General features: G+C 44.7%; 1 protein-coding gene across 1 annotated transcript; it reads right to left on the bottom strand.

The window, feature by feature from the left end:
• Positions 1-5,520: 5,520 nt before the first annotated feature.
• RHOU (ras homolog family member U) lies at positions 5,521-14,133 on the bottom strand. The gene is made up of 3 exons (XM_064282910.1): positions 13,308-14,133; positions 11,567-11,625; positions 5,521-6,562 (listed from the first exon to the last, which is right to left on the bottom strand). Exons 1-3 carry the CDS (start codon positions 13,576-13,578, stop codon positions 6,107-6,109), a joined length of 786 nt encoding a protein of 261 aa, XP_064138980.1. The 5' UTR covers positions 13,579-14,133; the 3' UTR covers positions 5,521-6,106.
• Positions 14,134-15,342: the final 1,209 nt, after the last annotated feature.

Raw genomic sequence — 15,342 nt, 5'->3', positions numbered from 1 at the left:
TTCTAAAAGAAAAAAAAAAAAATCCTGAAGTCCTAATCTCTGATACCTGTGAACTTGTTTGGAAACAGGATCTTTGATGATGTTGCCAGTTAATATGAGGTTATACCAGAGTATGGTGGATTCTAATCCCATCAGAGTAGTGTCCTTATAAAAGAGAATAGGCACAGAGGGACAGAGAGAGGAAAGGATCCATGTGACCCTGCAGCTGCAAGCCAAGGAATGCCTGGAGCTACCAGAAGTTAGGAGAGAGGTCTAGAACAAATCCTTCCTCAGCACCTTGGATGGAATCAACACAACTGACACCTTGATCTTGGACTCTCAGCCTCCAGAGCTGTGAGACAATAAATGGGTATTCTTTAAAGCCAGCCACTTGGCAGTATTTTGTTCCAGCAGCCCTAGACAGCTAACACGGAAACACAGCTCTGCCAACTCTTAACTTGATTTTAGGTCTCACTGGCCTCATTTCAGACTTCTGGCCTCCAGTCATTAAATTTGTGGTCATTTGTTACAGCAACAATCGGAAACTGATACAATAAGTTAAGTTTGAAATATCTGTGGGATATTCAGGAGATGATTACCAAAGAGAAATGGGATATTCTGCTCTGGAATGTGTCCGTTTTTAGAGACAAATGGCAGGTTTCCAACCACAGGCCTCTTTTATGTGCAAATTGCATCTCTTCAAGCCTTAGTTTTATTCTTTGAATTCATATCATACCAGACAACAGGAAACACTGTAGTCCAGGGATTCGGACTGATACACAGTGACTATAAAAATGGTTTTAGATTCACGAAACCAAGAATGTGGTCATTTAGAGCAAGACCTTTCTGGACGAAAGGGGTCAAGGAACAATCCAGCAGAGGGCTGGGATGCACATGAGGTCCTTGAAGCCACCCAGCCCTCACTGGGCTACCTTGCCCACAGACCCCCTAGGGCACCTTGAGTATGCTGAATTCAGACTTCAGTGCGCCATCACCTGCAGTCACAGAGTGGGGCTGCCTGCTCCCAGCAGTGCCAGCTTGTTAGCGCCAGCCATCTTTGTACCAGAATCAGCCTATGCAACTATGGGAGTCATTTACACCATTTTGTTCTTCTTTTAGGAAAATGAGTGGCAATAAAAATGACTATGCAATTATCTGTAAAAAAAAAAAAAAACACAAGCTTAATAAAATTTAAGAGAGATGAAAATGGAATTCATTGGGGTCAACCATTCTCTAAGTGGGATGGTCACTGGACTTAAGCTGATCCACTCTGTACCCTACAGTGAAGAAAATTAACAAAAATATCAAACATGTCTAATAATATCAATAAGGGTTGATGTTTATTGAGCACTTATTATGGACAAGGCACTATGCTAGCACTTCATATTCATAACCCCATTTGTTCCTCACAACAACCCATTGGGGGAGGCACCCTTATTATTCCCTTTATAGTTTATAAAGTTTAGACACAGACAGGTTACATACGTTAAGGAAGAGAAGTAAGAGGTTAAGGTGCTTAAGGAATCACAAATAGGAAGTGGCAGACCCAGGATTCAAAGCCACGCAGTCCAACTCCAGAGCCCAGCACTCCACACCGTCTCCCTCCCCATTGCCACCTTCACATCGCTGGCATTATCTCCTAATACTGTGCGTGCACCCCTCTCTCCCACCCAAACTGGCCTCCTGGACATGCCAGGCACTCCTCTCACTCTGGGCCTTTGCTGTTCCCATTGGAAAACTTTCCTTCCAGGTATTTCTCATTCCCTTACATCCTTCAGGTTATGTAAACATCTTAGTGAAGAATTCCCTGACTTCTTCAAAAGGACTGGACGTTCTATCCATGCGTCCTGGGAAAACCTTAGGTTGAGTGAAGAAAAACTCCCAAGTCCCTCTGGAGCTTGGGATCAGCTGGCCTCACGGAGGCAGGTGTAGGACCAGGAATAGAGCCAGCTGTAGGCACCGTAGACATATTTAGGATTGCGCAGCGGTTTCCTTTGCTTTCTGTGCAGTGTTTATGTCACGTGTTCCTGAATGTTCAGTGAATTTTCATGAAAGTTGTAGCCTGGCCTCCTTGGATGGGTCTAGAGTTCACTGGATGACAAGGAGTGGAGTGTCTGCTCCCTGGAGACTGGACATGGCAGCAGGAGGACTCCTGGCCCCTGGGTCACACTCCAGGAGTCACTGGAGTAAAGGCTGCATCCTGCAGCCCGCTGAGAAGGCTGACTGCCAGTGCCTGAAGTGTTCCCACAGCGTACACTGGCAGCTCCTGACCCCCTCTGTAGGCGGAAAACTATAAGCCATGGTGAATTTCAGCTATAAAGCTGGGGGCGGGGGGGCACTGTGCCATTGTGACTGGGCTTCCTCTAACTCTTCTCATGGTTATTTATCGATCTCGAGAGTTCACCTTACATGTGCACGAGAATTCCCACATGGGACTCAAATAGCCTGGTGAGAAAGGCAGTACTATTTATACATGAGGAAACTGAGGCTCAGAACAAGTGATGTCTCCATTTCATTACACATGAAGCGCAACTCAAAGCCTGGGCTTCTTGCTCCAAGAACAGTGTCCCTTCCAGTACATTGGGACATCAGTATATGGTCCATTACTAATGCATACTCAAGTGATTCTTAGCAGACCCCAACTCCAAACCAAAAAACCAAACCCAGTGCCGTAGATTCCAACTCATAGCGACCCTACAGGACAGAGTAGAACTGCCCCATAGAGTTTACCCCAACCCCAGAATCCTCAAAATCCCACATTAAATAAGCTGTTAGTATTTGTTGGGGATACATTCCCAACACACCTCCGGGTATGTGCCCATGACACCTCTGCACCAGTGCTGTTTCCAGATGTGATTAGATTTGTATTCACTTCCGGGGAAATCTTTGGGAAGAAAAAGCAAGAGCAGGTTGTATACATTGGTGATAATTTATTTCATAGCACCTCATTCACAGCATTTTCAAGTACAACATTCTGTTCAACATCATTTATACTTCAAAACAGACACAACTTGGTAAGGCACCAAAGGACACAAGAGTCTGGGAGGAGACCTTGCTCTCATTTTGGCTTCTGTAATACATGTGTAGTTTCTCTTCAGTAGGTCAAGAACACAGAATAGTACTATAAAATGTCCATTTATATATACATGGTAGGAAGAGACAGCAGAACAGTTCCAGAGTATATCATATTTTTTAAAGTACGACATTGGCCCACACTTTGGAAGTTGAGCTAAAGTAGCATTCTGTAAAGCGCAACTCTTACAAAACCTCCCTTGCATACCAAGCTCCAAGTGTAATGATTTTTGAACTCTGAGGTGAATCAACTTGATAGCTAACTCAAACACATATTTTCAAAAAACATTTTCAACCCAAGTCCCGACTTTCACAAAGAACTAAAAGTGCAGGAAAACTCTTGAGTACCACCGCACCTTCACTACTCTATAAAATGCAGCAATATACTTAAAACTGTCATACTTAAAACGTCAAGCCATTAGATTTTTAGCACTAACAGTCCAGATGGCATCACTTCTTCATTTTCTAAGTTTTTCAGTACAGCATCAGGCACAACCTGCTAAAAGACAACCGACTTACGTCAAGCTTGCCGAACTGGGTCACCAAGGCTTTTCTTCACTCTTTCACCCCATTGCCCTTAAAGGCAGGGGATTCTGAAGGCCTACCCGAGGCTCTACCAAGTGTAGCCCAGTACACTGTCACATACATAAAATTTCCTTCAAGTTTTGTTTTCTAGCTTAAAAATTAATTTGCATGGTACTCCATGATATTTGCTTTAATATAAAAATATTTAAAATGACTTACCAGTTAAATAACTCCCCCCCATGTCCCTCCCCCCCACCACCTAGGAAGAGGCTCCACCTTGCCTTGTGGTCTCCATCTGTGCACATCAAGGCAGGTAAATCCCACGCGGAATGGCTTTCCACACACAGGTAAGCTAGGTATGGCAGGATTAAAATGCATTTCATGAGGTTTATTCTAAGCATTTCTACAAACGAAGCAATTTTAATTATTCAGGTTGTACCTAAGTGTTTTTGAAAACGATGATATAATCGATTTCAATGTATTGAAAAATAAACAGTGAACAGTACGTGTATTTTAGCTATTTAAAGATTAACCTTTGTTAAGTGAAGAAATTCTTTGATTTTACTTACTAACAGAATTAAGAGAGTCCTTGTTTTTTGTTTTTTTTTTTTGACCTAAAGCATAATATGATCTTTTACTTTTTCTGTAGAAAAACAAGTTGGATTTTTTTTTTTTTTTTTGATAAAAAAATCCCCCACAAAAAGATAAAACTCTTCTATCCACTGGCTTTATAAAGATTTTCCTGGAGTTAGTTATTTCATTGATGTTGATAAACCTGTTTAACCCACTGCAAGCTTGGCATTACAATTTAATACATTTACACTACCTTTTGGCATGCCAGAAACATACCTATCACGTGGTAAAGACTGCTCTCCTGATAGAGCCTTTGTTTCTCCCAAAGATTAAGCTCTAGAAATCGCTACACTGAGGGACACAATGTTTCAGATACATGCAGTTTTCTTAGCATCCCTCCTGAGGAAGCCGCAGAACATGTGGGAGGTGGTCCCAGCACCCACCTTGCTTTTGATCAGGCCACGGCAGACAGAACCCCCTGGGAGCATTCAGAAAAGTCATCTGGGGATTTAATGGACTGTCTTACCAGGTTTTAAGATGATTTTATTTTTTGCTTTGTTTTAAGGTGGTCAAAAATGTATAAATCAAGATATACTTGCAATCATATCAGGGTAGAATAAAAAAGAAGTCTACTAAAGAACGTTTTAACTTATTCTGAAGCCAATCTTTCTTGAAGTCTGTTTTGTGTGGCCATGCTTTTTCCCCATTAACTTTTTAGAAGACTGAATCAGCAGTAATACAGCCATATATACACACGTGTGTGGGTGTGGGTGTGGGTGTACACAGTGAAGCACATTTTGGCTGACAATGATAAAAATGTACATTTCGCGTTCCATAAACATTTGCTGTAGACCTTTCAAGAATATTCACTTTCCTACAGGTGGAACAGTTTAAGTATAGAAGCTTAAAAAAATTCAGCTAATGCTTCCTATTCCTCTAATGGTCTAGGATTTAGGCAATCCGGTACATCCACTCCAGCACCGAGCAGAGAACACTCCAAACTAAAGACCACGTAAGAGCTACTGACGAACGCCTGTTTCGCGCCAGGTGGCACTATGGCTGTGTTTATACAGTGTAACACAGCTGATCTAAGAATAAAAAATCCCAATATAAGTTTCCTTTTTGGTCTGAACTGTGCCATAGAGTCAGTAGGTGGCTTGTTGGTTGGTTGTTTTTACATCTTAATCAACCAGGTACGACAAAGACAGAGGGCTCTTTATTTTTTCTCAGATTTTTGCTCTTGATAAAATAAAGCGTAGTTTGCATGGAGTTTCAAAGCTAAATTCTTACCATGGTTGACCTGTGTGCTATAGTGCACTATGCATTAAACTAAAAAAAAAAAAAAAAAACCAAAACCCTTGCTGTGGAATCAATTTTGACCCACAGCAACCCTATAGGACAGAGTAGAACTGCCTCATAGGGTTCCCAAGGCTGTAATCTTTACTGGAGCAGACTGCCACATCTTTCTACCGCAAAGCAGCTGGTGGGTTCAAACCACTGACCTTAGGAGCCGAGCACTTAACACCGCGCCACCAGGGCTCCTTCGCTATGCATTAAAAGTAGCCTTTAATCAAGGGAGGGTTAATTCCAACATTCGCCCTTTCGTTCTTCTGTACATCAGAATGTGGCAAAATTCCATTCTTGACGTCCAGCTCTGAGGTGTCTTTTCCATGTGAGATGTAAATTAATTCAGAGGTGTGGAATTCTAAATTTCCAGAGTTGTGAAAATTTCTTTCTTAATTTAGTTCAAAAATATTTTGCATAAGTATCTCATCCCTAGCTCAAACAAACAAGAAGAAAATGAAAGGCAAGACAGAACCCGGAAATTGTGAACACCCCGTCTAATACACCCACGTTTTCCACACAGGTTCTACACAGTAAAAGGAATGATTTCAGCTAATATAGCTTCGAATATCGATTTCATCTGAAAATTGCTTTTCCGAGTTTCTTGCCAGCATTATACGAAACAGCAGTATTTCTTCCACCAGGACTTGGAGAGGTTTTTCATCTTATCTGGAGTCCTGCTCTTGGACTTCTTTGGCTGTTGCTGAGTGTCTGAGTATTGAATGCCGGCAACGATGGCTGCGTCAAAGACTTCTTTGAGGTTTTTCTGAGTCAAGGCAGAACATTCTATGTAAGAGGAGGCTTTGATTTCTTCGGCACACAACTTTGCCGCCTCTTCAGGCACTGGCTTCTCTTTGCATTTGTCCAACTCAATGAGGACTTTGACATCTTCTCTGAGATCTGACTGAGTCCCTACTAGGATGATGGGGGCTTTGGGGCAATGGCACCGGATCTCTGGTACCCACTTCTCAGTCACATTCTGGAAAGACGAAGGGCTCATGACACTGAAGCACAGCAAAAAGATGTCTGTGTTCGTGTAGCAGAGAGGCCTGAGCTTGTCAAACTCATCCTGCAACCAATGGAAGCATCCAGAAGTTACTTTTCTAATCAATTGTCATCAACAAAAAGAGCAGTCTTAACATTAGCCTTAAAAGGGTTCTGGCAGGTAACAGAAACCCAACTGATCATGGAGGGAAGAGACAGCATTTTCAAGACACTATTCTGTTATCTAAGCTGGGTCTATGCTCCCAACACAGATATAACAGCTGTCTTCTTCAAGGGTCAGCTATGACACTAAGCCAAACCCAAACTCATTGCCATCAAGTCAATTCTGACTCATAGCGACCCTGTAGGACAGAGTAGAACTGCCCTATAGGGTTTCCAAGGAGCAGCTGGAGGATTCCAACCACCCACCTTTTGGTTAGCATCCGAGCCCTTAACCACTGCACCACCAGGGCTCCATGCTATGTTGCCATTCACATCAGGACCTACTTACAACTTACAGAAAAAGTACTTACAGTAGATGAATTTTATAAATAAAAATTTAGCCTTTAGCCCAGAGTAATCCAGACTTACTCTCTTGACTCTTGGTACTTAGCTACTCTTGTAAAACTTAGACTGTATCTATACGAGTCCCCAAAACTTCAACCTGACACCAATGAATTTCAGTCTATCACCATAGTTCCTGTCTTTTAGACCCAGCCCTATGACGGCTATGAAGTATGAAGCGTGCAGATACCATCTCATCTGCACTGAGCACACACAGTACAGAGAATAATGTTAACCAGATGAACTGGCCAACCCAGAAATGGAGCTGATGGCCTTGTTAGATCAGACTCTCACTGGCAACTCAGAGAACACGTGCCTCTCGGTGCCACTTAAGATGCTGGTTAGTGCCCTTCCTTGTTTAATACACCTCTTTCTTTTTGCTTCATCTTCTTTTTCTGCTGCATGTGTAATATTACTAACAATTTCCCAAAGGCAAGAAAAAGTTAAACATTAGCTGGGTTTTTTGGTTACTCAACTTGCATTAGCTATAAATTAATATGTATATATGCATTATTCTCTGCCCATGGCTTTTTCTCTAGGTATAAAGGAAACCTGTTTCTCTTTTATCTGAATGTGCTTTCTTCATCTGAGACTCTGTATTACACCGGTGGGGCAATAACCAACTAAATAAATATTAAAGTCAACCAGCCAAAATGACCAGAAATAACTATGGCATTTCAGAATACCACAGCCATTTGCCAGCCTTCTAGAAGTGGGGGTGAAAAGAAGAACAACTTAAGTTTCTTGGTGCCACTGTTGCACTGAAAGAATAAATACAGAAACTCAACCAGGTAGACTGTAACTCAGCTCTGAATAAATTTTAATTAAACGTTCCCTCTGTTATCAGAGGATCTCGAAGTAAGAAGTCTAAAAAAATGAGATCAGTTGAAATCAATCCCTCAGGTTGCTACACTTCGCCACTGGAAGGCCAGTCATCCTGGCTATGCCCTGGCCTCTGGGGTTGCATTGCCAATAAAAAGAAAGGCAAGCACAAGGGAGCCTGGGTTTGTGACAGGGGAGTGGAAATCTGACTTCACCAGACCTCTTGAGAGTCTCTCTGAAGGGCTCAGGAAGCAAAACAGAAATTAAACACTGCTGCTCATTGCCTGACCAAAAACCTTATATATTTGCTAAAACAAATGCAATACACATAAGCGTAATAGGGCCGGCTGGAACACACTACTCAGTGTGCCGTGGTCTGGGGCCAAGTGACTTGCACGTGCTTGCCAGGTCTGCTTCAATGAAACTGTACAAGATTACACTGGGTGGCTGGGTGCAGGTAGGCAGGGCACCGGAGAAACAGGCAGCTCAATAGCACTCTGGTCAATCAGCAACCCGATTTTTTTTTTTCCCCTGAGTATAAAGTTTTTCCAAAAACCTCACAGGTCAGCAGGTTGAAGAATTTTCAGCTCCTGTTGGCAGTCTGCAGTGAACTACTCCCATTTCAACCATACTCCATTTTCCTATGCCAAAGGTATGTTTCTCAGAGTTGTTAGTCTCCGGTCTGTTTTCCCTTGGGTAAAACTATGAGTCCAGTGCTAAAAACTCCTTTTAACATCTTAAATACTCACATACCCTCTGTAACGAGAAAACCCAAAGGCACAAGATGCAATTTCCAGTTACCGATTCAGGCAGTAAAACTATGCTCTTCTCTCTCGCGTCCTCAGCTTCTGTCTGAACCTGCATTTTAGTCTCCCTTTCTGGATTATCTGTGCTCAGGTGCAGTGGGGGTAGTGAGAGGCACTTCCTCAACCCTAGGACGTTATCACCAGCACTGCCTAGAGCAGGGTTGAATTCCATTAGCTGGGTCAACAATAAGAAAACACTGCGGGTATCAATACAAGTCTGTTCAAAAGGAGTTTATCTGGATTAGAAATAGACCAGCTTCACTAACAGTTGAAACAAATGCTAATATATATTATATAATATATATTTGTATATATTATAGCAGTAAAAAAATATGATTTTATTTTTCTGTCTCTGTACTGTCCCCCAGAAAAGCACTTTTTCATAAATGGTTTCTCTTTTTTTTTTTTTCGAAGTTGGTTTTCTACAAATTTTTAGATGTTGGTCTTATTACTTAACAGGTATATTTTACTAACCAGTACGTCAGTTAAGAAATATGGTAAATCTCATAAAAACATTGCTGGGAAACCAGAAAAAGAATTTCCAATAAACTGAAGCTTAACAATGTTAACACCACAATCTTTTTTTTCCCCCGCTTATAAACTTTTTCTGTAAAATCTCTCTAAAATGATTTTCATGCCTCCCTGACTTTCAGACACACAATACTAAGGATGACTAAGTTCTTCCCTGGTAATTCAAGATCATCTTTACAGTTTTTCTGGTAAAAATCCTATTCCTCTTTCAAAACTCCAAAAAGGCCGCTTTATCTCTGGAAACTCGCCAATAGCCTCAGAGCTACCACCTCCCTCTCTCCTCTGTATTCTCCACCAGCTTCTATTAATTAACCTGTTCGCCTCAACTCTAGGCTCAGATTCAGGAAGGGCAGGCCCATGACATCTTTGTATCCCCCAAAACCTAGCACTTCATTCTTCATCCATTCTACAAATCTTTATTAAGCCCCTACTGTGCGCAGTGATTAAGAGCTCAGCTGCTAACCAAAAGGTCAGCAGTTCCAATTCACCAGCGGCTACTTGGAAACCCTATGGGGCAATTCTTCTCCGACTCCTATAGGGTTGCCATGAGTCAGAATTTAAGTGAAGGCAACAAGTTCATTTTTCTGATGTGCCAGACACTGAGCTAGGCTCTAGAAATCAAGCCCCCAGCCTCAGGAGGCTGAGTATTGTGTGGAGAACCCACATGTTACAGAAGAATGTCCACAGGGCAGTGGGATGTGCTGAGCCACCTGCTCCTCCCAAGGACCCCTGACAGCCATGCCTCTTCCTTTCCTGAGTTTTTCTGTCTTCTGTCTTATCCTCAGGCTGTGAGCTGTCACTTCTTACTTCAGTGGGACTGCCTGTATTTAGTGAGGTATTACTCTGCCCACGTTGTAGAGGTCAGAAAACCTATCCGTAATAGGAAAAATTTCTCATTTTATTCAAAGCAGTTAAGCTTTAATTATAAATACCAGTATGGCATTCCAAAAGATTAAATACTAGAAAAGACTGTGTTCTCCGAATTTTCTTTCCATAAGCACTGGAATACAGATTGTTCTTTTTTTTTTTTTTTTTTTCCTGCTCATGGTGAAGGGGAGGCTGAGGGTAAGAAGAGGACAGAAGGGGCTGGGGTACAACTGCTGTTGCCACTGCCAAACTGGTGTTCAGCTGGGACCTCCAAGGCGGCCAAGGCTGTCATACCTTTAGGTTAAAAAGAACACCTGTCCTCAGCTCCTAACTTACTGTCTCAGGTAAACAACTTGGCTACCCTGTCTTGAACAAGGGGCCTGGGGCCCTGGAAAGCCAACTTCTTAAACACATATGCTCAGATGACAGCACCAGAAAGTGAAGTTACCTGTCTAGGAAGTACCGAACTTCACTTTCCCTAGCTCTAGAGAATACAAGAGAGACAACTTGTCACTAACCTGTCACTTCAGCAAACTCAGGAGGCACACCTCACATCTCTGGGTTCTGATGAGGCACAGAATGACACCAGCGACTTCAACATTTGTGCCAACGGTGTTTTATGAGACGCTGAGCACCCCGTCTCAGGGTGTCCATGGAACACCCCAAAGGGAAGTCACCCAGACCAGTCCCACATCTGTACCTTTCCCATCACTCCCTGATGGTCTCATCTAAGTGGCTGGCCCTTACTACAAGAATAAATGTCCACAATGATTTTGAAAGAATAAGTCCTAGTTTACTCATTTTTTTCAGTTTAGGACATATCTAACATCTGTGTCATTGTTTCAAGAGATGGGGTAGTCCTCAGTGAGTAAAATCATAAATCAGGAAGGGAAAGATTAATACTTACCGACCTAACCAAAACCAAACCCAATGCCATCGAGTTGATTCCAGCTCATGGTGATCCTATAGGACAGAGTAGAACGGCCCCATAAGGTTTCCAAGGAGCGGATGGCAGATTCGATCTGCTGAACTTTTGATTAGCAGCCAAGCTCTTAACCAGGACTCACCTAAGCACCATTTTTTTCTCGAGTAAATTTCTTAAACATTTAGTTCATTGACCTTTAATAAAAATTGTTACCAGATATTAACACCTTATATTCAGAAACAATTGCAAAGCATGACTGATAAATTTTGATAAAAACCCAAAATTAAATGTTAGAAGTTTTTGTAAGATAAGAGCTGTGCTTGACCCCACTTTCCCCTTTCCTGCCGCCCACCCCCAGAGCTGGGCTGGATCCTGTTTGATGAGTGAGCGCCAAGGTGCTCTGCTTGCTTCCCCCATCCCCTTTGAGGAGCTGCCAGCCAGGGTGAGTTTACTTCATGAGGCTGTAGAATGACCGGGTTATTGAAGAAATCATTTGGAAACTCATAAAACGTTATTTGGAAACCTTTAAAAGGCTATTTCCTCTCACAGGACTGGGCAGTAAATTGATACTGACCTGGCCAGCTGTGTCACAGAGCTGGAGTTGCACAGGCCGCCCATCCACAGACACCACGGCTTGAAAACAAGAACAAATGACCGTCAGAAGGTGGCTTTTTAACCCATTTCAGAAGAGTAATACTTTTAGCTTGTCCTGCCATTCTTGCTCCAAGCCATTCAACTCCTATTCTGGGTCCTTCAATGAATTAAAGACTTGCCTAAAACCAAGAAACCCGATCCAAGGTAAACATTTTTGTATACAAACCCTTCAGGCTCCACAAGTCGCTCCACAGCAATAGAGGAGACCGCAAATCACTGAGCTCTTTGATGGCACCACCAGAACGGCCCTTGGCTTTCCTTCTAGCCCAAGGAGATTTATTTTCCTGTCACACTTGTTTCAAAGGACCTAAAAACAACACTGGGGCTAAGTGGGAACTAACCTCGTCTTTTTAAATCAGTGGAAAACCTCACAGATAATTCTGTTTTCCTCAGGAAATTTTCCTGAATCCAGGCTTGATCATAAAATCCTAGTTTGTTTTGCGAACATGTGCAAACACTGCCTGCCCTCGCTGTCCTGTTTAGGAGCCAGGTTACTGCTTATCTCCCCAGGCCAGTTCAAAGACAGAATTAAAAAAAGAAAAGAAAGAACACCAGGGTGCTGGTATGTGATGGAGGGGAAGGGGGTGGGGCACTTCATTAGGGAGGCCTTGGAGGTTTCTATTTGGATTAAGTACTCAGTTTTGTCTTCAAACAACTTTCTAGATTGTTCCCAAGTGTTTATACTAGTCAGAAGGGAAAAAAGAAAAGAAACAAAATACTATTTAGGCTGGGAAACTCACTACCATAACTGTCTTGGCTGCCCTTGAAATGGAAGAAATCATGGCCCATCATGTATTAGAAAGAACCCCAGAAAGAGGTCAGTAAAGTGTTTGTTTTTCTCTTAAAGGGGGCAAGACAATGTTTCACACTAGCTTCTGTGGATTTTAACTTTTTTCTTAAAAGTCAAAAAGACCTGAAATATTAAAAATCAGGCTGTAATTAAAAGGATTCCTTTAGCTTTGTACCTACTAAACCATGTGACATTACAACCCAAATGTGAGAGCTTTAAGTAGCTTAAAGAGACACCGACAAGACTGTTGTGTGCCTTGGAGTCTCTTCGGACGCATTAAAAAAAAAAACCAAACCCAATGCCGTCGAGTTGATTCCGACTCATAGCGACCCTATAGGACAGAGTAGAACTGTCCCGTAGAGTTTCCAAGGAGCGCCTGGCGGATTTGAACTCCCGACCTTTTGGTTAGCAGCCATAGCACTTAACCACTACGCCACCAGGGTTTCCTTCGGACTCACAGCGACCCAATAAGGACAAAGTAAAACTGCCCCATAGGATTTCCTAGGCTGTAATCTCAGATCGTCAGGCATTTTCTCCTGTGGGTGGGCTGGAAAGGCCGACCTTTCGATTAGCAGCCTAGTGCTTAACCATCCAGGGCTCCTTCCCAATTCCCCAGACTCAGGAAGAAATTGATCTATTTCCCAGCTGAAGCCTAGCACCGTGCCCTGCCAACCCTCTTGGAAACCTTCGAACATCGTAATGTCTTCCGGTTGCCAGTCCCTTCATCCTTTCTAAAACCCTGTTAACACCATGGCCGTGGGCAGCTGCTACGATAACTCTCAGGGTGCCTTTCAGCCAGAGGGCTTGACAGCGCGGGAGCGGCGCCCCCCACTCGCAACCCCAACCCCACCCCGGCCGCCAGCTCCCTCACCTGAGAAGTTGTCGAAGGCGGTGGGGATGTACTCGGTGGGGTAGCCGTTGGTGGTGTAGCTCACCACCAGGCTTGTTTTCCCCACCGCGCCGTCGCCGACCAGCACGCACTTGACGCTGCGCCTCTCCGCGCCGCCTGCCCGACAGCGGGTGGCTAGCGGTGCGGTCCGGCCGCTGCGCACCCGGCGCGGGGGCACGGGCGGCACCTCGCAGCCGCAGCAGCCCGCCACCGGCTTGCTGATGTACTCCGGGTCCCCTTGCTGCGGCGGCATCGGTCGCTTGCTCTCGAACGTGGAGGCGAAAGGGTCGGGGGGAAGCAGAGGCTGGGGGTGGGGAAACGGGAGGAGCCCAGGGTCTCCGAGTGCCAACAGCTCCGTCCCTTCACCGCAGTGGCCGCCGAGCGCCCGGGGCGTCCTGGGAGCCGGCTCGTGTCCACGCCGCGGACCCCGGCAAGAAAGGTGAGCCGGGACGGTCTGGCCAACGGCCCCGTGTCCTCCTTCCTCCCGAACAGGGGTGCTGGCGAGCGGAGGGCATCCGCCGGGGACCCGGGAAGTACCCGCGGCCACTCTCCCCTCCGCCCGAAGGTACGCGCGCAGGAAGACCCAGGCTCAAGGAGGCCGGTATCTGTCATGGGCCGTGGCCTGTGGCCATGGGATCTCCCAGAAAGCGGCGTGGCCAGACGCTGCGGCTCCGAGACAAAGGCGATACGGGGGAGGGTCGCAGATAGCGCGCACGGGTGGCTGCACCACCGGCTCCGCTCGCCGGGCGCAGAGAACTGAAGTCGAGGACCGGAGCCCAGCACCGCCTCTCTGCCGGCTCCGCGGTGACACGACTCGTGGGGTGCGGACGGGGAGGGGAAGAAAGAGGCGGCCCGGCAGGCGCGGCGGCGGCGGCTCCCTCCCTGCGCCGGGGCCACAGCGCTCTCTGCCTGCACGCCGCGCCCCTGCACCTTCGGCCCCGCTCGCGGCCGAGCGCGCACACCAGGAGCTGAAGGCAGGCTCCCAGTGGGCGCGGCCGGCGCACGGGACTGCTTCCTCCGGGACAGGAGTCCGAGCCGAACCGCCCGCGCCCATTGGCTAAGGCGGTGGTCCGCCCCTCGTCTCCGCGCTGGCCTGGAAACCTGAGCCACCTTCTTTCTATCCCCGCTCCCTCCTCCCTTGCTGCTTTCAGTTCTCTTGGTCTTTTACCCACTTTCCCCGGGGGAGCCCTCCCCGCCGGGGTGTACCCTTAATCCCACCCTACAGCCCGTCTCCCTTGGAGTCTAGGGTGTGAAGTTCCCTTTCTCTGCTGCTCACAGCTCGCCACCAAGGGAAGGGGAATGAAGTATCTTGGGGGCCTGTCCTCTGAATGAGACTGGATTAACACAGCCAACTTTTTTTTTAAGTCTAGGTACAGGCCCACAGTCTGAGTTTTCTTCTCAAATATTCTCATAAGATTTTGTAGCAAAAGGATGCCAGCTCTATTTTTAGAGCTGATTTACTTTCGCTTTGGCATGCCATAAACCTTTACACTTTTATGGTCCAACAAATTTCTTTATAGCTCCAATTTCTTCATTTACTTAAATGTAATTTGGGAATGTTAATATGCCCTGAAAACAAGATTGCTTATAGCTTTGATTCCTTCCTCCCACAAGATAAATGTATTATACATTTTTTTATGGGACATGAAATAGAATTGATCTGAATTCCTTTGTGTGGAAGGACACAAGGCTGTAGCAGTATCACAAATAGTAAGTTTGTGTAAATTATCTTTCAATTCTTTCTATAAACAATATATTAGTTACAAAATGGCAGTGATCAAAGAGTATGAGGCGAAAAACTGCAGAAAAAATAGTATTACAGAGATATGTGAGGCAGTTAATTGGAATATTGTTTTCTTCCTAATTTTTTTGAAGTTTATGATGTATGTCAGTCTTTTAAAATGTGTAATTATGATGCGTTTCTCAGTTTAAATAAGTACCCATTTTTGTGGTAATTTTCCATTCATAATTTTTTATTTCTTAACCCTTTTGTGGATGATTTTAATATTTGGTGATG

The sequence above is a fragment of the Loxodonta africana genome, chromosome 3 (genome assembly GCF_030014295.1).
Source record: "Loxodonta africana isolate mLoxAfr1 chromosome 3, mLoxAfr1.hap2, whole genome shotgun sequence".
NCBI classification, from domain to species: domain Eukaryota; kingdom Metazoa; phylum Chordata; class Mammalia; order Proboscidea; family Elephantidae; genus Loxodonta; species Loxodonta africana.
The sequence above is the reverse complement of the archived record's forward strand: the minus strand, read 5'-3'. Positions and strand labels throughout refer to the sequence as shown.

Bases quoted from the DNA above. Each gene is read 5' to 3' on its own strand.
- RHOU (XM_064282910.1), bottom strand. From the start codon at position 13,578: ATGCCGCCGCAGCAAGGGGACCCGGAGTACATCAGCAAGCCGGTGGCG. The intron at 11,626-13,307 runs GTGAGGGAGCTG...CTTGTTTTCAAG, and splicing joins CGCCTTCGACAACTTCTCAG to CCGTGGTGTCTGTGGATGGG. The intron at 6,563-11,566 runs GTCAGTATCAAT...CATTGGTTGCAG, and splicing joins TCTGTGACACAGCTGGCCAG to GATGAGTTTGACAAGCTCAG.